Source organism: Pollicipes pollicipes, unplaced genomic scaffold (assembly GCF_011947565.3).
Source record: "Pollicipes pollicipes isolate AB1234 unplaced genomic scaffold, Ppol_2.1 Scaffold_3087;HRSCAF=3621_pilon_pilon_pilon, whole genome shotgun sequence".
NCBI lineage: Eukaryota > Metazoa > Arthropoda > Thecostraca > Pollicipedomorpha > Pollicipedidae > Pollicipes > Pollicipes pollicipes.
The window spans coordinates 4,465,158-4,490,298 of NW_023596225.1; the positions used below are offsets into that span (position 1 = coordinate 4,465,158).

Genomic DNA, 25,141 nt, shown 5'->3' on the forward strand with positions numbered 1-25,141 from the left:
GCTTCAGCCGTTGTTGGATGTGTGCGGCCTCGGGAATACAGAGCGTGAGTTGGATGTGTGCGGCCTCGGGAATACAGAGCGGGAGTTGGATGTGTGCGGCCCCGGGAATACAGAGCGGGAGTTGGGAGTTGGATGTGTACGGCCCCGGGAATACAGAGCGGGAGTGGATGTGTGCGGCCTCGGGAATACAGGGCGGGAGTTGGATGTGTGCGGCCTCGGGAATACAGAGCGTGAGTTGGATGTGTGCGGCCTCGGGAATACAGAGCGGCAGTTGGATGTGTGCGGGCCGGGCCCAGAGCGGAGGGAAATACAGAGCGGGAGTTGGATGTGTGCGGCCTCGGGAATACAGAGCGTGAGTTGGATGTGTGCGGCCTCGGAATACAGAGCGTGAGTGGATGTGTGCGGCCTCGGGAATACAGAGCGTGAGTTGGATGTGTGCGGCCTCGGGAATACAGAGCGTAAGTTGGATGTGCGGCCTCGGGAATACAGAGCGTGAGTTGGATGTGTGCGGCCTCGGGAATACAGAGCGTGAGTTGGATGTGTGCGGCCCCGGGAATATAGAGCGTAAGTTGGTACGCACCACTATTTAGCGCCGCCACGGAAATCTCCGTACGGTAGCCGAAAAGCGAAGTGCATGATGCAATGCAGCATTCGCGCTGGACATGTTCGGCGCGGCTAGTGTTGTTTTGAAGTTCATTGTCAGACGATTCCTTCAATCGGTTTAGCCGGCTGTCATTTTGTGATCGGCTCCAATCATCCATGGTTTTTGCGAACTTAGACGGCTGGTAAATTTGTGAGGTTCTTGGATGCTAATATTCGGCCGATTTGTTGTAATTGTTCAATAAGCCATTACGACAGAATAACGAAACTTTTCGCAGTTCGAAGAACTTAAAACATCACTGAATGATGACAAAATACTCAAGACAATAACGCAAAATCAGACCAGAGTCAACAAGACACATACATCATGTAATTAAAGACGTGCAGCATGCAGCAAAAGCAGACAATACTGTCTAAACGCATAGCTTAAAAGCATGACTAGCTCATTCAGCTGCACTCAGTGGGACACAACGTCACAGTTTTAATTCGCTTCGTCCGTTTTTCCTGTGAGACGTTTATTATAAACCTTCATTAAGACTGACATAATTTTGAGCTCTCATTTTTACCATTCTGCTTGTGCTCAGACTCCAGGAAATAAGGGGCGAGGAAAAACTCGCCGTTAGGGGAGGGATGCAACGTGGACATGGAAGGGGGTAGTAGCCCATCCAAAAGGATGTAAATTGACACCCCTGCCCCTGGCCTGATGCACAGATGGCAGTTCGCAGATGACTCAGATTCAGATGCACGTTTGATAAATACCTAGCACGTTAAAACAAAAACGCGATAGTTCTCATGGCGGATTATAGGTACAGCCAGTTTATCATGAATATTAGCTATGAGCATCATCCGATTGGTAGATACCTTGTCGTACAGGTGAGGGAAGGCACCGTTGGCGTGATATTTGTCCCTAACGCGCTCGTAAGCGGTCAGGTCAAACATCTCCTCGAACTCCTTCCGCGACATGAAGATGTCGGCGTAAAGGAAAGGGTAGCCGCCAACATCCCGGCAAAACCTGCAGGGCACGGACAGTTGGCTATCAGACGAGCAAAGGGGATCACCTGGGCACGTGACACGCAGGACGTACAGCTCTTATGCTGTAGGGAACACAGCGAGTTGCAATTCCACAAGATATTTCATGTGCGCTCAGAGCATGTCAATAAAATAACTGACCCAGTCAGATTGGTAGAGGCGTCGAAACAATAAAGAAAGAAAATTGCTGGCTCCACATATGCTGGCATGAAAACACTTTTGTCACAACCGGGTACCATATTATACACAAGGAAAACTTCAAAACGCAGTTCCGCGGTTCTTATAAGCGCGTTGTGCCGGCGAAGCTCCCGTTCGCCAGCAGTGACTGACTTCTCCATGGCGCGCATCTGGCGAACGGCATCGTATCGTTGCTTGCGTCGCACCGGTCCCGGCACGCCGTACACGCCCAGGTCGTTAAACATGGCCCAGCCGGCACCAGGGCACAAGCTGGTCAGGCCTCGGGGGACGCAGCTGACCCCTGCCGGAGTGTCGGGGGTCAAGAGTGATCGTACACCACTCAAGCGGAGAGGGGGAGAAATGGGCAACGACAAGGCAGACGTGTCCCTGGATCCCATGGAAATCCTAAATCACAAAACACGCTTCCACAATGTTTCAAACAGGATCCCAAGCCTTTCAAAACTCTTAAGCAACTTTTGTTTAAAGAACCCAGATCTTAGAAAATTCTTGGTACACATCAAAAACATCTCAGACACAAGAGCATTCTTCAGCAAAACCTAAAAAGAACCTGGATCTCAGAACGTGGCCAGATTCCAGATAACCGGAGGCCTTCTGATATCTACAACACATTGCAAGACTTACAATGTTTGTAGATATGCCGTCCAAAGGTAAAACCCATGTGTTAATTCTTGGCCGTTTTAGGTTTTTGATGTCTTCTGATGCGTCTACTCATGCTAGATTTGGTTATTAAAACCATCGGTCCAAATTTTCACAAGCTTTTAACGCATTATTTTAACTAAAAGCGCGTGCAATATATGAATCATTGGTTTAACAATCTGAATTTATGATGAGGAGACGAATCAGATGACATAAAAAACGCAAAATGGCCAGAAATGGACATGTGGAGTTTTACCTTTGGACGGCAGAAGTCTCAGGAGATCCTGGTATCACCTTCAGCAGAATTTTCAAGCTTTCAAAAACCATAAAGTGGACAAACTAAATGTCACTACAGATCAGCTTGCCAGAGACCTTAGTAAAAATGATGATATAACAGTTGAATATAGCGGTAAGTGTAAGGGCATTGTAGTTTCTTTATACCATAGCATAAATAAAGTGTAAAGGCTTTGCAAATGATCTTCAAGATCGCTATTTTGGTTCATAACCCCATGCAAATGAGGAGCATTCTCTTTAATACTTAGTTGGATACACACCGTATCGTATCAATGGCTGCCAATTGCTCATCTTTTAATCCCCTAAATGTTGGTGACTTGTAAAAGCTGTTGCTCGCTATTAAAAGGAAAAATCGAGTGTGATCGAAAGGCAACTTTGCATGTTGAATGCATTACTCATATGAGTTTCGATAAATACAAGTACCCGAATATCAATGCACTATCCTTTCTCCTGGTTATCCTATGGCGACAACAGTGCTGTCTTATCTATATGCATAATGTTCCTCACAAATGCACTTAACAGCTGAAACGATTTACAAACCATGAAGGACAGAGAATATGGCATGACAGGCGTGACAGCGGCCATATCAACTTTGAAAAGCGAAGCAGCCGCCCCAACTGCATAGGTACGGACTGGAAAAACAAATACATTCCATGGAAAGAGCTTCTCATTAGCCCTCACACTACGCATGTTTTTCACTCGCACGGGGCCGACCACATCACAGGCCCGTCCTCACATCTCCGAAAACAAACAAGCTAAAGACATGGAGAAAACGGCAATGGAAAGCTCTCGTAAAAATGAACCAGATGGCTGTGACAAAGTGATGAAGCCTTCCTCGGTTGACGTGGGATGACCTGACTACAAAAAACAGGACAACAGCAATATACTTCCGAGTGATATGGATACGAAAATAGATCTAGGCTATCTCACTGAGCACGGTACATTGTGCCCGAAACCGTCAAAATGTACTCCGGAAAGACCCGAGGGGGGGGGGGCTCTTGAAGCTCCTTGTACAGCTTTGCCTAGTAATACACACCGGCTCATATCTATTAAATCCTGGTTGTTTCTCACACTGCTGATGGAGCTGGCAGCCATTCCCCGAAAAGTGACGGACGTCAAATATGTATACATATGTATGTATATATGTATATATATATAAATATATATACATATATACATATAGATACATGGTTCTCGGGCTAGGGGGCCACCTTAGCCCCCTCCCCCTAAAATGGTCCACTTATCCCCCAATTTACAACACATCGATTCTGGGCCACTGTATACTGAGCGAGGCCCTTTAATCGTGATTGTCAAAACCGAGCTTTTTTGGAAAAGCGGCTAATTTGACCAGAGGGCACACCTATCCACTTTGCACCTCACTTCACGTTTAAACAAGCCGAAAAAAACGCGGAAGCCAGGCTTAAGATTACGGATTTGTCTTTGTTTGAAGAATTAGCCGGCATGCGTCTCCACGATCCTGGACCAACCAAGCCTTCACAGATCCCAGCCGAATCCATCGTTCTTTCCAAAGAGAAGTCCAGCATATCGTCCATTGCTGACTTGAATGCGCCGATGGCGCGCTTAAGCGATGGCGACCAACATCACCAGCGACGCAGCCTTCAAAGCCTCAGTTGCTAGTGGCGGTATTAACGTGACGTTTTGCGTGCCACAGTGAACAGGGGTGGGCAATCCTGCGTCACCTGTTAAACCTCGCCCTGATTCGCCGCTTTTCGTAACGCGACTGGTAAGGGGGGGGGGGGCGATCGGTGCGACGGTCCTCCTGCCGTGCCCAAACTATGAAACATATAGCCTTCGGAAAAGCAACAGTCGATTGGTCTCGACCAAATCTCGCGATTTATAACAAAAGTTAGGATACTGGGTCAAGAATGTATCCCACTAAGCCAGGTCAAATGTCAACTTTTTCCACAATCTCACCTTTTCGGCTCTACATGCTCATGTGTAGGTACGAGACCACGCCTCACAGCAACACAAAACTTAAGAGGCGTATACTTGTTCAATTCTGAGTACGACAGAATGCATTTCTAGATGTTTCGAGCATATCTTTATGATGTAGGGCTTCGTTAATGTAACAGGGTCGACCCGCCGCGTGTGGTCCGGGGAACTGTCGGTTGCCGCCCGCCGCACGCGCCAACCGTATATCACCGTGCATTATATCTAAATTGACGTCGCTCTTCAGAAACCTCAAATGCTAGGGGTACCTTTTTGTGTCAAAACATGCGTAATGGATGCCACATAGACTGCCGAAAACTTGGGCGCATGTGCACGACGTGCAGGAAAGATATCCTAAGAAAACCTTAGGGAGGCCAGCACCGAACCCCACCCCCACCCCACCAATGTAGAAAAGGCGTCGATGAGTTTCTGATACTCATTTGTCAGCTAATCCACCTAGCTAAGTAAATCAGAGAATTTCATGACAAATCGTTTACGATCGTCTTCTTTGTTGTGCAGGGTGTTACGTGCCATGCCTACCGTTCATAGCATACGCAACCAGACCACAACCCGCATCTCTAATTGAACAAGCGGCGTTAGACTGACAGTCAGATGGGATGGCTTAGCGTGGACACAGACTTACGTGTGTTTCCCGTGATCGTATATACGGCACGGGTAGATCAACACGGGGTACGTGTCAAAGAGCTCCTCGCTTATGTCGATCTGCTTTTCAAGAATGTTCATGGGAAGAACGATGTCTTGAAATACCTGAAATATGGGACGGGCTTTACAGTATTTGTCGTAGTTCTAGATTCCATGTTTTGCATGGTGGCGCGTCATTCTATGATGCCCGAAAAGTTCAACAAGAAGGCATTCAGTTGAAGAAAATCACCACACGAAATCAGTAATATAAAAACCCGGTTTAAATTTGAACATGCCACCTTTATAGTGCGCTTTTGCTGTCATATCTTAAAGAGATATGTAACGCGATCAATTAACAGGCTACAGACAGTTGGGCACTGCATATGAAACGCCTCAATTCTTTTTCCGCTCAATCCTGGGCTGCACGGCGCGCCAGTGACTCGGTGCTCCCTGCCGCAGCGCCAAGGCAGTTCGCCATCTCACTTGTTTGGTGAAAGTCATAGCCCGGACTCCTGGAGTTGTAGTGAGCTTTAAGAAGGCTGGCTTCGGCGGCAGCAGCCAACCAAGGAAAAACCTGCACAAAGAGCGTTCATGTTTCATTATTACCACGAGCTTATAATTTTTCCTAGCCACGTGAAGCTAGCGACATGTGCACACATTTGATCCGCACAATCATGCGCCATGCACCGATCATCATATTGGGAAAGACGACGCTGATTGGCTGCCACGTAAATGTGGTATCGCTGGACGCGGCAGGACGGACCATGCAGCAGAAACAGCCCGTTTCAGCGGAAGTTTACGTGATTCTCTGCTGCTTTCTGAAGCATGACATATTCCTTTGCACGCAGGGCGGAAGACCTCACCTAAAGATCGGGTTGTTGCCGAACGGTATCATGGCCTCGACCACCCAAAAGATGGCGCGGTTGTGGCGCAGCAGGTACTCCCGCAGCGGAATGTACTCGTCCGCCCGACCCCCGCTCAGGAAGCTCTCGGCGTGTTTGTAGAACCAGGGTTTGTACCAGCGCGCGATGTGGTTCACCTGCAAAGGGAGTACGAGTTGCGTTCGTCGCTCCGGTGTCAATGGTTTCCACTCCCCGTGAGACCATTTCAAAGCTGGACGGCGAGGTCTTGGATACGGCTATGACCCGAGAACTACTGTGCCTCAAACGTCGGCCGAAGTCCAAACTGCAGTTAACGTGTAATGTGACTTCCCATCCACTAGCCGCGGATGCATTTTGGCACGAGAGCACGTCGCCGCCGTTGCTCAGCACAGCTTCTCATTGGCAAAACCTTATTTTGCTTCCAAATGCGAAGGCTGAAAGCTCCTCAAACCTTCAGAAGCTCTTGAAAATAACGCGCGCAACATTTCCCTTGTTGCACGACCTAGGGCTCAAACTGAGGCGTTGTGGATTGAGTGCCACCCGGCCCGGGACATGCCGCTCGCGACCCACGCCGCGCGCGGACCCGCGCCGCCCCGTCACGGCACTGTGCTGCGCGGCCAAAAATGCACATTTTGTCATATTTTACAGATAGTTACGCTTCCCATCGCTACCCGGAGTTTTGCTTAAAGTTTACGTTTTCTTGTTGAAAAGCTGTCGTTTATGCGTAATCTCATAAGATCTGCGCCATCAAGCGCGGAAAGCAAACTGACTTATACTGACACAGCCCTGAGGTACGTCAGGCATTTCCGCGATGATATTATCCATAGGAACATTGGTGTTTAGTGATACATCAATTGTGAATAAAAAAAGGCAGCTGTAGGGAGCTTCAAGGAAGCATTTTACTTTAAAGTTTTCAAGTAGTGACACGGAACTGGTCAAATGTGCTGGCGCAATTGAAGGAGTTGGTTGCGTTTCTGTGGATTTCAAGACCACATGAACTCTTACCACCGATGCATTCAGTTTTCACCCGGGGGTCAGGATGAGCACGGCTCTTTCCCGTTTAGACGTCCTCTTGACACGTCCCGAAACAAGTACAAACTAAGCTTTACGTAAAAGGAACGCACGCTGGTATAACCTTACATTATTAATCCGCACATCCAGGGCCACACAATTTTTTTTTAATTAGCCACGGCGGCTGTTAATCTTTCAACCACGCGGTAGGCAATTCACTGCAGCAAAATCCGTGTTCCACCTAGATTCCAAAGTAACAGACATTCCTCGAGATAATTTCAATCTTAATTAAAAAGTTACCAACCAGCGTTCCAGTCGCGCTCATCCACCAGAAAGAAAAAAATATGGTATACCTCAAATTATCCTACATCGACGGCGAATTGTGCCGTAATATCGAAAAATCCTTCAAAAATATTGGCAAAAAATAGTGGCGTTACTGTACTACACAGTAGAAAATACAGCGTTCAGAATCTACAACTGCCTATGGGAGGATGCCCGGGAGCGACGCGACGGCCCAACAATTACCTCGCTACATACTATGCTTGCTGATCAGATTATCTCTGAAATCAGCCACAGGTCAGATTCCGTCAGCTGAAATCAGACCAGCAGCTCCGGACCACTGAAGCGGCTAGTGCTGTTGGGTCAACGCCGGTAGTATTTAGGTTGATAAATTATCGGGGTGCTGGTAATGTAGTGGTTAAGCTGAGCGTCTTGGAATCCAGAGGCACGGAGTTCGATACCCCGCGGCGCCCGCTCTTCCCACCAGGGTGCGAGCAAGGCGACGCCAAGCCGCTTCAGCAGCTTGAGTGCGTCGCAGAGTCTCAATGACGGTGACTAAATGATCAGATTGCTATGAAAACCGTCCCAAACTGGACATCTTCCAAAACCGTACATGTTTGCCAGGGTTGATAGAGGCCGAGGTGCCAGCGCTCTCCATCAAAACAGCTCACGCCGGTGCGACACGACCCACCTCGTGTTCCTGTGAGGCCGGCAAGTGCGCCGGGCTGTTTGAGCCTCGTAACTGACCTTGTGTTCCTGTCCGGCCGGCAGGTCCGCCAGGTTGCCGACCATGATGACCGCCTGGTTCTTGCTGTACACGGTACCCTCCAGGTAGTCCGCCGTCTGAAGACACGAGTGACGCACTGAACAAGTCACCGAGGGTGCAGAGCATGCGAAGAGCCGTCGCTCAACCGGATAACCAGAACATGCATAGCATAGCAGACCGAACACACGATTCAGAGGCCAACACGCATGGTCAGTGTGCCACTACCCTCGCTAAATCATGTCGCCGTTTTACCCGATTGATCCTTCGCGGTTATGCATAACTCACTGCAACTGCCAATCGATATGAAATATATCCCAACGGGCTTGTGTAATTAAAAGGGTCTGTTCTCCATTTCTTTGGGATTTGAACTGAGAACGCAATTCTCATCATAATTACCAGCAGTTTACAGTCATGTCCTTTTTAAACCTTCAGATCCTTTTGTAGCTGAACTTGGTGCACGTGAACATGTGCGGCCTGTTAGGCGCTGCCTCTGAGAGAGCCACCCAGATATGTATGCCGTCGTAGATACATTACGCGAATAGCCCACCTCGTTGACCGTGTTGTGCCCGTGGTCAACAAAAGTTTGACCGGTTTCTTCTTCGTGCTTTCGGTGAAGTAGGATCAAGTGTCTCAATGATAGAAGGCTATTGGCTTATAGCTAGTTTCAACTGATGATGGCTTGTATCGATCACGAACCACGTTTTGTAACAAATAAGATAGGTATTTGGACAGTTCTGCTATTTACGACCGCATAAGTTAAAAAAGCACCGTAATCGAGAATGTAAATACTAGTAATATATATATATATATATATATATATATATATATATATATATATATATATATATATACATACATCACGGAAAAATATGCCGGAGCACCAAGATAAAAAGCCAAACCACAAGCGCATACCGCAAGTAATAAAAACTTAAACGGCTAGACCACTAACGCCATCTTACAGTGCGTAGACGAACCACAAGGGACAGAGCAGCAGTTATGACATGGACAGACTGACAGCGACTCTGACGTCATAAAAAAACGTTCCATAACGTTATCAAGCGATGACGTAGTAACGACCGGGTGCTAACTAGTTGGTGGGATCATGTCTATCAAAACTAGTAGCATTGCCCAAATGCCTGTGTTCTCTTTCACAAAACCCGGTTCGTGGTTAATACAGGCCATCAGTAGTTTCAAATGGTCGCTGGCTAATTGCCTTCCATCGTTGAAACACTTCGTACCGACATACTCCAGACACGAACGCCCGGGGGCCGTATGTTTCATGACCGTGAGCACAGCACAGCGAATGACGTGGGGCATTCGTGTGACGGTTCTATGACCTCATACATGTTTGGTGACTTCGAAATAGGCGTCGCGAAATAGCTGCTCAAGTTTGCGTGCGTCAAGCTCAGAAACAAGACGCTTTGGAGTCTTACAAAAGGACATGGTCGTGAACTGCAAGGAAAAATCTTGAAATGCCTACTCGATCATAAAATTCAAACCTTTATGGAATAGTCCCTTTCATACTTAAATCCCGTTGTGTATGATGACGATCGGCCAGTAACAGTCAGATTCCGTCAAATCACACCAGCTTTACGAGTGAGACAATTTGCTTGCCTGTTTATCCTTGTCGCAGGCGCCGGAGAGGTCCCGCATCATGTCGCAGTACTTTTTCTGGCCGGTCACCGGGATGTACTCCATGTGCACGTACGGCTACGCAGGCAGACAACATAAGGCCGAACACATGTCACAAGTGTGTAGCCAGGGACATGTACAAGAGCGGGTGAAAATGAAATGCCCAGAAAACTGCTTCTGCTCGTATAACGTGAACCAAACTTGTTTCGCCACTGTTTCGTGGGACACACGACCGATTCATCACGGACTCTTAATTTAGCCAGAGGTGTAGGCAGAAAATGTCTGCGCCGATGACTGAGTTCGCTAAGATACGTTCGTGGGTAAAATGGTAGCGAGTGAGTCAGGGGCATCTCACGGGTACGACACGTGACAAATACATACAGACCCAGGCATCGTTTTTGCGATCGTCGGGAACTTGAAGCAGTAGTTCCACGAGCCACCGCTTGTGGAAGCGCAGCCTAACCGCGCGCACAACATATATGAGCAGGTGAAGCACATTTGTATCCCATCGCCATATAATGCAAAATGGTTGTGGAGGTCCCCCACCTTGACCCTGATGATCTCCAGCTCGAGCGCCACCAGGAAGCCGAGTGTTCCGTGTGACCAGGGTAGCGTGTAGTACAGGTCCTGGTACTCGTTGTCGCGGGTCACGCGTGCCAGCGTACCGTCGCCCAGCACGACCTCATAAGCGCGCACCGTCTCCTGGTACAGGCCCACCTGACCATCCGGCGCATAAAACGATGAACATCAATCGGTGGCACAATTTCAACAGCGGGAAACGCTTTCATTGGGTACAAAGCCACAACATACCTCGCGAAGTTCGTTATTTTTGGTTTATTGATGTGAGGTCAAGGCGCCAACACACACACACACACACAACACACACACACACACACACACACACACACACACACACACACACACACACACACACACACACACACACACACACACACACACACACACACACACACACACACACACACACACACACACACACACACACACACACACACACACACACACACACACACACACACACACACACACACACACACACACACACACACACACACACACACACACACACACCACACACACACACACACACACACACACACACACACACACACACACACACACACACACACACACACACACACACACACACACACACACACACACTCTCTCTCTCTCTCTCTCTCTCCTCTCTCTCTCTCTCTCTCTCATTATGGAAAGCATCAGTCAACAGCTTCAGAGCAGCCATACGTCTTTTGTTGTTTCGATGAAAGCGGATAATGACACAATATTATGGCAACATGTTCACGATACCAATATTGGCCTTTAAGATATCTAATCGCATAAGGCACCGGGAGAAATAATCGATAGGCGGCCGGTGTTACCTTGTGCGAGTAGGTGGTCATGCCGACACCGAATGCCAGGCCTCCGAGGGTGGCGTCTGCGATCTCCAGGGTCACCGCCAGCGTGTAGCCTGCGGCAGCGCACCACAGCTATCGGTCAAGTACACACGGGAACCAGTTCGTGGTCACCGCCAGCGTGTAGCCTGCGGCAGCGCGCTACAGCTATCGGCCAAGTACACACGGGAACCAGTTCGTGGTCGCTGGTCAAGCGCGGTGATCAAGCAAGGAAATAACTCTCATCCCCATGTGATGACAGTTATTTCCATAGGTGTTAAGGAGAGGCGCAATTTGTTGGCCCGCCAATCTGCAACAGTTGACCCGAATGTAGTCCGTGGGCTATTTACCGCGTTAGGCATACATGACGAAATTCTGTGGCGCAAAATAATTGAAAAACAAAATGAATTCCTCGCTTAGCTTTCACTTACACTCATCCATTATTTTTTGCGTTCACAATCACCGACCGAGAACGACTGAAATGGCTGGTATATTACGAAACACAAACGTACAAACACGCTTATCAAAACGACATAATTCTTCACGCGATCAGGCGGTCTGCGCAACGTATACGGTTGCACAAACAACGCTCACAAGTTGGATTTAGCAAGCTGTGATCCGCCTGTCATGAACCCCATGCCCAGTCATTGATACGATTCGTCTGCCCCTGTCCCCAAATGTGCTCAAATTCCGCACCGTGCGAAGACGCAACTTTTCCCAAAATCTCAATACGCACTTCCCCCCCCCCCCCCCCCCACCCACCCGATTTCTAGCATTTGTTTGCCCGTCGGCGTCCCATGGAGGCCCGTCTCGCCGCCATACTGAGGTGGCAGCAACGTGAAATATGCAGCGTTCTAGCATACTTTTTGTAACCGCGTACTTCGCATGCAAGCGATAGCGATTTAAGCACTAGTGAGTGCTCATCTGTGTTCATAATTTTGCCTATCCGCAGACGCTAAATCTGAAAACATTAGTCCTGATATATTTGTGAAAAGCTATGCTCTGGACTGGTGGTGCTGTAAGCGTGCGAGCACGAAGTGAAGGCATTGCCGGTAGGAGCTCTAGTGAAGTGCACGCACCCACGCACGCACGCACACACGCACGCACGCACGCACACCTGGCTAGGGTAAAAATTTACTATTCAAAGCAACTAATCTGAGGCGGGATTTAAACTTCAAATCAGCGGTAGAAGACTCGGAGCCAGCAAGGCCAAACGTCAGCAGAATTGACCTCTCGGGACGACTTGAGGCCAGCGAGGACGGGCCTCAGCAGAACTGACCTCTCGGGATGACTCAAAGCCAGCGAGAGCGGGCCTTACAGTACTGACCTCTCGGGACGACTCGAAGCCAGCGAGAGCGGGCCTCAGCAGCACTCACCTCTCGGGACGACTCGAAGCCAGCGAGAGCGGGCCTCAGCAGTATTGACCTCTCGGAACGACTCAAAGCCAGCGAGAGCGGGCCTCAGCAGTACTGACCTTTTGGGATAAGGTACTCGGTGATCTGGCCAGCGAGAGCGGGCCTCAGCAGTACTGACCTTTTGGGATAAGGTACTCGGTGATCTGGCCCACAGTGACCATCGGCTCCACCCTAACCGTCATCTTGGACTCGTCCAGAGACAGTATATCATATAGAGGAATTGGAACACGGTGGCACAGGTCCTGTGGGGTGAAGCCAAAAGACATCAGTCAGAACCTTTGGGATAATGACCCGCTCAGGTCACGGTACGTCGAGATGTTGCTCAACTGGTAACAGATATCTCAGAGCAGTTCTCGAGCGTGATAACTGAAGCCATAATCTCAGTACCTCGGTTAAGCACCACACGCATCCAATCTGTAGCCTGTGATATCAGCGCATGATCTAATGTCACAAGCGCCGCCGTAACCTGGTGTAGGTGGGCCAGCCATCCAGCCTGCCCGCCATTCATAACTCCACACTGCTCCACACTGCCCCGCACGGCGTGATCATGTATTCTATATTGCTTCAAACTCAGCACCTGATACTGCGCATAAGGACAGAACAGCAATCAAGCTTTTGTGGCTAACGGCTATCATGCACTTACAGCTATGGGTGGCTAACCAAAGTCAGCAGTGGTCACCTGACAGCTCACCTTGCGGAAGAAGGTGGTGGAGAGGCTGAGCCAGTTGGGTCGACCCGTGCACATGGGTTTCCTCTGAGAGGGAGGCAGCTGATTCCAGCGAAGCACCTGTGCCAGAATCATATTTAGCTCACAGTACAATCGTAAACGATAAAATGTCTGCAGATGGGCATGGTCTAAGAACCTTTTTTGGTCGCAAGCCAACACATAGGATAAACATTCGTGACCCATTCACACGATGCACTGTTACGAGAAAACCTAGCTGTACTCAACTGAATCATGTAAGGATTAGTCGAGTTACGCAGATATCCTCCACGTCCTCACTTTGCCAAGCAGTCCATTTGGACAGCATCATCCGAGACGGAGCTGCGAATGACCCTGAACTCCGAGAAACGTCCCAGTCCGACGCCATGAGCTTTAATCTTTTCAGCTCAGGTTAGCAATCCCGTCCCGGACCAGGTCCTGTTTTTATTCTATTCTCGTTCTACAGCCTGTGTCCGTAACAACGGCCATTGCACTTCGTGCGATACATTCACCATTCCGCATAGCATCAGTAGCAGCACGCCCTTCCCTGGCGATGTACCTATGCAATGCTTTCGGCGAATAGACGGCACCCAAATGCTTTACTTCCCCAAGTCTGTATCCTGTGCAGTGTCCCGTGTCCTGTGTAGTTCGGAGACCAGCACAGACTCATGCCGCCTCTCACCCAGACCGGGATCTCCCACACCAAGTCCAGACCAGCTCATCACCCCGCCGCTCACCCGGATTTGGATCCCATGCACACCGTCCTGCCCAGTACCTCGTTCACCCCACCACTCAGCCACCCCGCTACCCACCCTGGCTTGGATCCTATGCACGTCGTCCTGCCCAGTACCTCGTTCACCCCACCACTCAGCCACGCCCAGATTTCCCGGGTCGTGTGCAGCACCCAGACCAGCACCGCCCCACCTCTCCCCTCAACTGGACATCGATCTCTTGCATACAGTCCAGCCAGCGCCCGTCACTTCGCCACCCACCCGAGTCTGGATCTCCTGTGAAGAGCCTTGACCAACATCCCATCAGAACCTCTCCCCGGACTAAGTCTCTTGTACATATTACTGGCCAGCACCCGTCACAAGGCCTCTCACCCGACGTGATTGGAATGGAAAAGGCACGCACAGAAAAAAAAAGTTTTGTCGTTTTGTTTGTACGTTTGTTTGTAAACGTTTTGTCAGCAAGTCTTCTTCCAATGTACACCATACAATACAGCTCAGGTCAGAGGTAATGGAAGACTCGCCAAGTTTGGGAGTAATCAGCCGTGCTTGGCTACTTCGTTCCAGTCAGCACCCAAAGGCTTCATGTAAACCTCCAAGAAAGTTGGGGGCACGGCCTACCTAGTCTCCTTAGTTTTCAGTCCCCACGACCCTGGCTCGAGTACAAGCATAATCATCCAGAACAACGTTTAGTCCAAATGAGCCATTCAGCCCTGTCTTACTTGCAAACAAGTGACGAGATATCAATAGCAGCACAATTAACTCAGTTCATCAAATCATTTAATATTTTTTTTCTGGTGGCAAGAGCACAACTTAAAATTTTAAATTTCCTTTACATTGCTGCTCACGTGCCATAATATTGTTCTGCATCTTAGCTGACTCCTACGTTTTTCACTAGATAGAAATCTCAAGGCCGTTTGACTCGGTCTAATACTCCGTTTTTGCAACAGATTGAACACCCTAGGAATCGCTTTTCTCAACAGTCATCACCTGATTCTGACCTGCTGTAGGTTAGCGACCTTATAACGCACATTTATTTTACATCCCAAAAGATCGCCTATTGCAAAGAATACAGCTGATGAAAATGACTGCGCAACTGCACGACTGACGTCCCGCCCCCCCTCCCCCCCCCCCCTTCAGCGTCACCAGAGGCAGACTCAGACACAGACTCTGCGTAGTGACTGCGCGACTGCGCGACTGACTTCCCGCCCCCTCTTCAGCGTCACCAGAGGCAGACTTAGACACCGACCCTGCAGAGTGATTGCGCGACTGTGCGACTGACGTCCCTCCCCCCCCCCCCCCTCTTCAGCTTCGCCAGAAGCAGACCCGAATACCGAGTCTGAAGACTGCGCGACTGTGCGCCATGAGCGCTCCGCTTCAGTTGGCAAATCGCTTCTGGGCGACAAGCCACTTCGCCTTCGCGCACTGATGGCCGGGAAGCTGGCTGGCCGGTTTAGTATCTGGTCCACTGGGCGGAGCCACTGGTCAGGCCGGCAATCCTGCCTCTAAAGGCCTCATGTATGCTCAGTCGCGCCCTGGCCCTGGACCTCGTTACTCCTGGATATTTAGTACAGTTCAAAGACCAGCACTCCGCCAGCCCATCTCTCACCTGCGCCTGGATCTCGGCCACCCGGCTGCCATGCCGCTCCTTGGCCGACAACAGCTCGCGCTGCACCCAGGAATACAGCCGGAACGTGATGTCGAACAGGAACGAGGCCGGTAGGCAGAAGAGCACCACGATCAGACCGCGGTGGCGCTCCATCAGACGCACGGCGCGCTGCCGCCACCCGCCGCCGCCGCCGCCGCCGCCGCCGTCGCCGCCCGTTACCGTCATCTCGGTGGGGCTCTGTGGGGTGGCGGGTATCAGGTACAACCGGCCCCAGCAGGCAGAACTGCTTACGGCAAACTGTGGCAGGCCTCATTCGGGTCACATCTCTCAGCGTGGACCGTCATCGGTAGCAGACTCAGAAGCGCGTCAATCATTGGAGTACAGTCAGCAGCCAACTCCAAAGCCCAACACTCAAAACAGAGCACCAAGCCAGATAGAAACATCAGCAAGTGACTCTCGGTCAACGCTGCATCCAGTTCAATAATTCAGTCGCTACAGAGAATGCGGGCGCAAACGAAAGAGTTCCCCTTCCAGTTTACCCACGAGCCTGTTACTTGCGTACCAGCCATCTACTATTGCCACGCATTCAACCTAAGGGCTCGTGCGCCCGACTTGCATACGTACACTGATAACAAACTTGGCTGTGGAATAGGCTGCCAGACCCTGGGAATCATGCTTATGTTAAGCATTGCAAAATTCCACGTTTTTGTGGTGAGGATACGCGGATGAATATGAGTTCTAGACACTCCCCGAACGATTGCAGGCTTGTTTCTTCGCAGCGAGTCCGGGAGCAGCTAAACCGACTTTATCAGAGGCAGCGTTCCTCGGCGAGTCCGCAAACTCCTCCAGCAAACGCCCGAGCGCTCTCAGGAATTAATTCCATCAGCTTGCGAGTCAGGCGGTTCTCTAATGACGGATATTTTGTTTCGGTCCTTCCTCTGATCAGCAGCGCGACTCTCCCCAGTTGGGTCAGATGACGCGCTAGGTGATCTACCGGGTAGGACTACCCTCATTTACTCCCACTGCGCGACATGTACTGACAAAACAAAGCATGCATATATAGACAGAGGCGGCAAATGCAGACTTGCAAATCAGGCGTCTCTGTAATGGCGAATAGTTTGACTCAATTGTCTTTCGATCGGCAGGTTAGTGTAGTGCATTGTAGTGTAGCCCTGGGTCAGATGGCACGCCCTGGGAGCCTTCGGGTAAGGGTATTGGTATTAAGTATTTTTTTGCGACATGTACCGACAAAGCTAAATCATGCGTATGCCTTCTTCACCTGAGACAGAATGATGCACTTACCAACAGGAAACGCTTAACATTTCACATATCACAGCCGATGGACATCCCGGACATTGCGGTATTTATTGGACCACAGCATAGCGAAAATGCACACATGACTACATTACCTACCAAAAACAGCATTCAGCTAGCGTGAACGCACACGCACCGGACATTGACCATTGACCCACCACCATCCGCTTGTTCCCGTGGTACTGGCAAGGCGGCAGCCTGCGTCGGCTAAAACACAAAACCCGCAAGGTTCGTCTGAGGACCCCTGAGGCTTCGCCCTCCTCTCCCTGACAGCTACGCCATTGGGGATGAAGTACGCAACGGCGGATCTCACGTCACTCCCGCTGTCGTCGGTACCAGAAGGTGGCAGAGCACCTCACGGATTGTGGATCTATCCGATAGCCGGATCGGATCGGATCGGATCAAAAACTTCCACCGATGGATGAGGACCGGGCCGGACATTCCAGTTTTGTCAGCTCACACGGAATGGACGGATTGAAATCCAGTCGTATGCAAACTATTGCTAAGTAGCCCCTGAAAAGCTCAGCGAAGGCGCTCACACAGAAAGGAACCTTTAAACCAATCAACTACAGTGTGTGTGTACAGCAATACGGTAATCAAATCAAGTGATATGACATGATTTTAATTGCAAAACAGATCCAAATAAACAAATTTCACTTCTTAGTAATAATGGTCCTCATTACGCAATCGCTTGATCATTTCCTGGATCATTTCCATGGAACGCTTTTATGGCGACAGAGTCGCTGTCAGTTGCCGCTTGCAGGGGACGACGTGACCCACGGTGCTTCTAGAACGTTTCACAAAGCCGCAAGGTCACATTGTTGATTTATGCGTGAGAATTCAACGTACGAGTGCATGTACGCGTTCTATGGCCTTATCTCGTGGAGTTTTTGTATCTCTTTTGTGATGACATCTTCCTTACCTGCATTGCCATTTATGGTTATGGCGGTGTGCTTAAGTAATTCGGTTGATTCAGCTCATTGACGGCCATTATATCTGGGAATCGTGCTCACAGACGCCAGATTTGAGCGACTCGACAAGTATGTTTGTCTTGACTTTGACCGTCCCATGGTCAGTGGAATGGCAGGATTTGAATGACGTGATTTTTGCGTCATGAAATCCTGGGTAACCCTGAAATAGTCTGCACAAAAAGTCTGCACATCAATGCGGGCGTGTAGCTCAGAGATTGAAGGGTTTTAAGAGTCAAAGGGAGTGTCCTACAATTGTGTGCGGTTTTGAACAAAAACAGCTACCTTGAAGATCATTCAGTGCAGATCACAACCCTGCCTGTCTGAAGACCTAACAGCCTCTAGTTTCTGAATTACACACCCGCAGATATGTGCATATTATTTCGTGCAGCCGATTTCAAGATTATCCAGGGATCCATGACGTGGTAACAACGTCATTCAAATCTTGCCATTCCTCTGGCCATGCGGCGTTGCAGCTCAATAAAAAATTGTCGAGTCGTTCATATCCGGCGTTCGTGGGCACAATTTCCAGATCTAACTACCGTCAATTGGCTCTAAACCACTGTTATGCAAGCAATATCAGATTCTTACACGAATTATGTGTTGTGCTGCATAACACAAGTGGTTAAACATTCTTCCTAGTTATTACGGAAGGGAATTTGTACTTGAATAACTCGAAAGAAGTGTTCCACATCGGCATGAGATTGTGAACTGAAATGGTTAGTCAAAAATTGAGCTGCGACCTCTTCAGAGCGCCGTGACCGGCCGTGTACACCTCGGCCACAACCCCTGCCAACTCAGCTGCTGCGCCTGTAGACCCCCAAGACCAGCGCCAAAAAAGGCAACCGGAAACTCCCATTACACTCAAAACATGCGACTGCTTTGCCGCCAGCCGGCGCCGGCAGAGCGCCAATCTCTTACCGTAGATAGCGGCGGGCCCGCCTAGCGCCAGACGTCGGAGGCGCCCGGGTCCTGACGACGGCCCGATCCGTGGGCCAGGCGGCAGGCGAGTGGTCGCGTGGCCGGACCGCCGTTATCGAGCGCCCCACGCGGCGGGCCAGATACAAGGTCAGCCGACGATCCACGCACCGGGGCGCGGGCGCGGGCTGGGAAGGCGGGCCGGGCCGCGGCTCACATGCGGCTGACGGGATCCAGACATGTGACACGTCAGACTGGCCAGCGGCCGAGGCTTCATGATGACGAGCTGTGTGACAGGCGCGGTCAGGTAGCCACGGACTCTCTGGTTGCCCGCCGGTCAGGTGCATAGCAAGGCGAAGTATATTTGTTGGAGCCGACGCTTTTCGAGTACGTAGGTTCGCAAGGCGCCGGTGCCAAAAGCTTGAAGGCATCGGCGTAGAAACGTTTCAAAAAGTGGGTGGCCATTGCTGAGGGTATGCTGTTATTATTTTAGTACTTGACCCCAGTGTGACAGGTTAAAGATCAAACTTCCCAGAAAATCGCGCCTTTTTCAGGTCTTTTTATGTGTTTTGAGACTATAGTTAAGGTGCCTTACACCATAAATGTAACGATGTCGGCTCATCTCACACGTTGCGCGGCATCGCTGGCAGCCGCCTGCCGTCCGCGCCGGCCAAAGATCGTCGTGCAGTGGTCCTCAAAAACCGTCGCTGCTCCGAAACCAGAAAAGCTTTGAGTTTATAGGTTGCCTGTGTTTGAGAAGGGGTAGTTTGTGGCTTAAAACACGTACAATGGATGTCACATAGGCCACTGAAGAGTTAGGCGAATTGCACAAGGTGACTGAGAAATGTCTTCAAAAACCTTAGGGGGGGGGGGGGGAGGGACCGCACTGACACCCAACACTCCCCTATCAGGACGAGGGTCAAAGAGCTTTACCAGGAGGTTAGCATGGAGGACATTGTACGCTCTCAATTCACATAACACATTTTGAAGATATGGGAATGTCCTGGTTGCTATGCAACATATAGACCTTCAACTGTTCTCTGCTGGTGCACAGTCTAACCTATTCAACTCATCTATACCTGTTAGCGAGCAAACGGGCCGTCGCTGCCGGCGCGGCAGCAGTGTCTCCGCGACTGTGTGAGCGGCCCCTCTGCCGATTGGTTCTCACCATCTGGGGCCCATATGTGGTCCACGTGGTTTTATGGGACACGCGGACGGGGACGTACGATCCCTGCCGATCAGTCCACGTTCAGGCTCCGACGGCGTGGCCCGTCACGAGCCGCGGCAGCGTTTACGACGACGACGAAGACGACTTCGGAGTGTGCGCCGCCGCCCTTCCAACGTCTGTCTTAATTTTACTTTGCAACTATTTGGCTAAAAGAGGACTCTTCCCTTTCAACGTCTGTTTTCGAATCAAGTCGATGGTCCTCCGGAAAACTAACGAACTCTTTCACACGAACAATACCATTTGGTAAATAAGACCACTCGGCTTCTCCATTTTAATTTAGTTGTCTCCATTTTAACATTGGGGAGGCGAACTTTTACCAGCCGAGACGGAATTGGAGTCGTTGGGAAAGTATCTCCCTCCATAGTCTGCTTGTCAAAATACGGTCCTGATGTTTTACGGTCTTGATGTTTTTTTACGGTCAAAATTTCGAATTCATACCAATGACCCATTGAACGCCAAAGTTTTCCTGAGCCTGGATTTCGCCGATTGCTTTTTCAGAGATAAGCTTTTGTCGCGGCAGCTTAAGTAGAAACAGTCATAAACTCCAGATGCTATCTGTCAAAAACAACATGACAAGTCATAAAACTGGGTTTTCTTCTGTCTTAAGCCAAGTCGCAGAATGAAGGCCCTTCTGTCAGATGTTCTTTGTCCGAGCCCTGTTCCCACCCATCGTTGGCAGCTTCTGCCCACGGCTTTCCCTCGCATGGCCGAAAAGTTCATACGCGTAAACTGATTGGTGCGAACTGATCGTATGACTGCTTTGCTGCATAGTTATAGACCAGCATCACTCTTTCCGGTGCGTAATGCTGATGGGGCACCTCCTACAGCATGTGGTTTTGAAAATAGTCTTCCCTTACACCACACCGCAGCAGAAAGCAGACTTTCACGAAACTGCCTGCCTTAGGCATGAACTGGTCCACCGTGCGCTCATTTGTCTTTCCTTCAACATAACCGATTTGATCCGTCATTGTATGTGGGACGAAAGTGCACACTTTCTAGAACGAGCTGCTACCTAAATATGTCGTAGGTGGGTAGCGTAACCTGGCATTATAGGACAAGAGTTAACGTTTATATTGCCGGCTTTTCACGCAACATTCGTAAATTACGCTATCGGACTGAGACTTAAGCCATTACAATTGCTTGCGTGCTTACTTCCATAAGCGACGAAGGGCACGCTTTAAAGAAACATGTGGATACCTGTTGCATTCTATGGACGAGTTTTAAAGAAGCATGTGGATACCTGTTGCATTCTAGGGGCGAGTTTTAAAGAAGCACGTGTAAACCTGCTGCGTGCTATGGGCGATCTGTAGTTGCATTGTTTTTGGATGCATTTAACATCGTCCATAGCGTTTCCTGGCCGATCATCCCAATGACTGTCAATATGCCTGATAGAAACCGGGTGTGATGTTTTGACCACCAGGGACGTATGCAGTCATGGTAAACAAACTGTATCTGTAAGCCAGTATTTCATGCAACAACATGGAGTGAACCGCTTGCACCCTTGACGAAAATCGGTCGCTGACCGCCCGCCTCTTCTCCGCCCGGTTTGCATCGGTTGCGTGCTGGGAGGTGGCTGTTGCAAGTATCTGAAGAACTGCATTTTACCTTTTCAAGAAGCAACCGCAAGCCCATGAGGAAAGTGCTTATACGAACACGAGAAAGCGTTGTCATAACCCTTACCGACTTCGTGTCACATAGTCATATGTCGAATGTAATGAAGCACATCAAAGTAGCAAGATGAATTATTACAAAGCATCACATCAGGCAGCACGTGCAACCGACCGTTTCACACGATGCGATTCCTCGTTCAATTGCCGGTCAAACAGTGCCAATTTCTGGTCGATCCAACACCTGGTTCCCGAGATGTGGGCACGGTTTGCAACAGCTCCTCGTCGACTTTACTGCGGGCCACATTTTCGGGACGTCCGTGCGAAACCGTTCGGCAGCGAACCCTGGGCCGCGGCGGCTCGCGAGCTACCTGTGGAAAACCGCATCGAGCGCCGGCGCGTCGTGTCCAAGTTTCACCATTCAGCGACCGGCCGTTCGGCCCGGGCACGATGCAGTGCAAAATATGACAGACAGACAATAGGCAGACGCAACCTAAGTAACTGGTATATTGATCTGGAAGGCCAACCTTGTTGTGGGCACCTTCCGCTATCACAACAACGGCCGCATCATTATGCAAAAAACACACACGCACAGTGTACATCTCTGGTCATTTCACTCGTGTTACATAAAACGCCCGCGAAATCGGGCATTTCAAGTGGTGCCAAAACATTTTCAATCAGATGGCGTGATAGCGGTCATTTTATGACAGTTACGTGTAACCCCGGCATTATATACAAACCTAGCTTTTACCCGACATGCATGACTGCGTCAACGCTTATGACAGATCCATCCCAAACACCATGAACCTTTATTGAGGGGACTAAGCTACCAGGCAGAAGAATAATAGCTATGTAGAAATACCAAGCGAAGCCTTCGTTTCTAGCGCAACCTGAAGTTGCCCTCAATATCCCCGTTCGCCGTGCATGGCAGGGCAAGGTGCTACCATTCACCACATGCAGCACTTAAATCCAGTGTAGTTTGAGAGGGATGACTGCTGAACTAAGCAAATCGGCATGCATGTTTGAGGTAGTACAAAGGTAAGCTGAATGCAACGTGAATATGAAAAAGTGGGGAACAGTTAACATTGATGCCTTCCCCGGCCTGAAAATTGGGAATGGTCAAGCCCCCTGTACCCTCCCCCTTTCCCGCCCTGTTCTTACAACATGCTGGAAGGCTGTTCAGGAGTATTGCTGGCAGGATGGCGGGTTTTGCCAGATCCCAAAACCCAAAGCTTACAAGATTATTATTTTTCAAGTCCCGAAGGAATGACGTTGAAATTTTGGCTAGATTTTTCAATCCAACAGGTGCAATTTTATGACATAAATTTTATGTTATGTCACATAAGAATTTGTTGATAGGCTAACAACATGCTACACTACTTGTAGCGTAGGAGTAATCACACTGAATTCATCATCATGCTTACCACAGCTTAACCTGGCATGCACTCCAGCTGCGTTTACGGGTTCCACCACAAACGTAAACACGTGATGGTTCTAACAGAAAAAAATCCACGAACACAGAATGAATGCAAGCACAAAGCGAAACCTAATGAGCATGCAACTGATGACAAATGGCTGGTCTGAGCTGGCAACAATGACCTAAATATGTGTGATTTGATCCCACGTACTGGATGACGTGAATATGCAAAACCTGGAACTAACTGCAACAAATATGTTTGTCTAATAATATTACCTCATGTGCACATTCTCAGTGCATTAATCCTGCCCATCAGAACTCTGAAAACTAGGCACCAAATAGCCAACTGGGTCTTCAAAGCAGTCATCGTCTTATGCTTGGTGAGACAACACCCCGAAATCAGTCTGAAAATCCTCAACCAGTTCAGCTTACTTCAATAGATGGAATTCCTGACAGACCTTTGCCTTTCTGCAAACGCGCCACTACTTGAATGTTTCATCACACACAACACAACTTTGCTACACACAACTTGAATGTTTCATCTGTACCTTCATGCTTCATTATCGTAGGCATGTTTTTGCCTCCGAGTTAATTCAAATTCTTTTTTCCATCCACTTATCACTATTTCCGTACTCGGTTTCCTGGCAGCTTTCGTGACGCCAGTCACGTTTTCCTCCGGAAAATCAATTATTCCCTGCCTATTTCTGAGAACATCTGTTACAAACTCGCTCCCCAGCCGACGTCCGCCGCTCTCCAGACGACGTTCATCCGCTCTCCAGCCGACATCCGCCGCTCTCCAGACGACGTTCGTCCGCTCTCCAGCCGACGTCCGCCGCTCTCCAGACGACGTTCGTCCGCTCTCCAGCCGACGTCCGCCGCTCTCCAGACGACGTTCATCCGCTCTCCAACCGACGCACACCGCTCTCAAGTCGACGTTCGTCCGGTCTCCAACCGATGTACACCGCTTTCAAGTCGATGTTCGTCCGCCCTCCAACCGACGTACACCGCTCTCAAGTCGACGTTCGTCTGCTCTCCAGCCGACGCACACCGCTCCCCAGACGACGTTCGTCCGCTCTCCAGACAACGTACCGCCCCCTCCCCCCACTCCAGCGATGTTATCCCACTCTCCAGTCGATGCTATCTGCTTTCCATCCCAGTAAACCAACCTATTTTCCAGCTGCAGACAGAGCGACAGAGCGACAGAGCGACAGGGAGATAAAGCGACAGGGAGACAGAGAGACAGGTGTTGGCTCGTTTGCCCAATACATTGATTCACAGATAATGAATTCGAGGAAATTATCTGTCATGAACTGGCTAGTTGGGAGCGACTGCGATTGATGGTGGAACCAATTCCGCATGCACATATATGGGCCATCGTGATATAGATGCTTTCGTGGATATATGTTGGAAAACTAACGCTACTTTATTAGGATTCTACCACCAAAATCCATTCACTCACAGCGTTTCACGGGTGCTTGCTTCTCGATATTTTCCTTCGATCTTGTTGCTCGATGTTCTCCGACGGACTTTAATGGGGTCACTACGCACAGTTCGCAGCACATTTGTGATGATGAAAAACCTTCAGTATCAGTGCTCAATTACGCCGGAAGGCCTTGTCGGCTAAAAGTGCGTTGGTGCCAAAGTCCCCATCGGCATGTGTGAATGTCGCCGTCTAGTGTCGCTAGGATGACTCGAACAGCGGTACCGTCAGTGACCGAATACGCTGGTAGGGCCGAGCGCCAGGTACTCCGTAGCGAGCCACGCCTGTCACCCTTCCGTGCACGTAGGATAATCTGCCAACGCAGCAATCAATCAACACGAATAGCGCTGTCTTCGAGGAATGTGGCGCTCTTGTCACCGACAACCCAATAGTTCTCGACGTGTATTTGGACTTGCCAGGA

At 49.7% G+C, this 25,141-nt stretch overlaps 1 protein-coding gene across 1 annotated transcript; it reads right to left on the minus strand.

Annotated features, from left to right (window-relative positions):
- Positions 1 to 1,461: 1,461 nt before the first annotated feature.
- Positions 1,462 to 19,074, minus strand: LOC119089646 (delta(24)-sterol reductase-like; the record flags this gene model as incomplete). The annotated part of the gene is given in 14 exon segments (XM_037212436.1): positions 1,462 to 1,612; positions 1,960 to 2,075; positions 2,077 to 2,107; positions 5,351 to 5,475; positions 5,833 to 5,923; positions 6,213 to 6,388; positions 8,268 to 8,363; positions 9,901 to 9,996; positions 10,465 to 10,635; positions 11,322 to 11,410; positions 12,867 to 12,990; positions 13,440 to 13,535; positions 15,789 to 16,025; positions 18,992 to 19,074. Coding segments are annotated over 13 exon segments (1,587 nt in total), but the record flags the coding sequence as incomplete, so codon positions are not given.
- Positions 19,075 to 25,141: the final 6,067 nt, after the last annotated feature.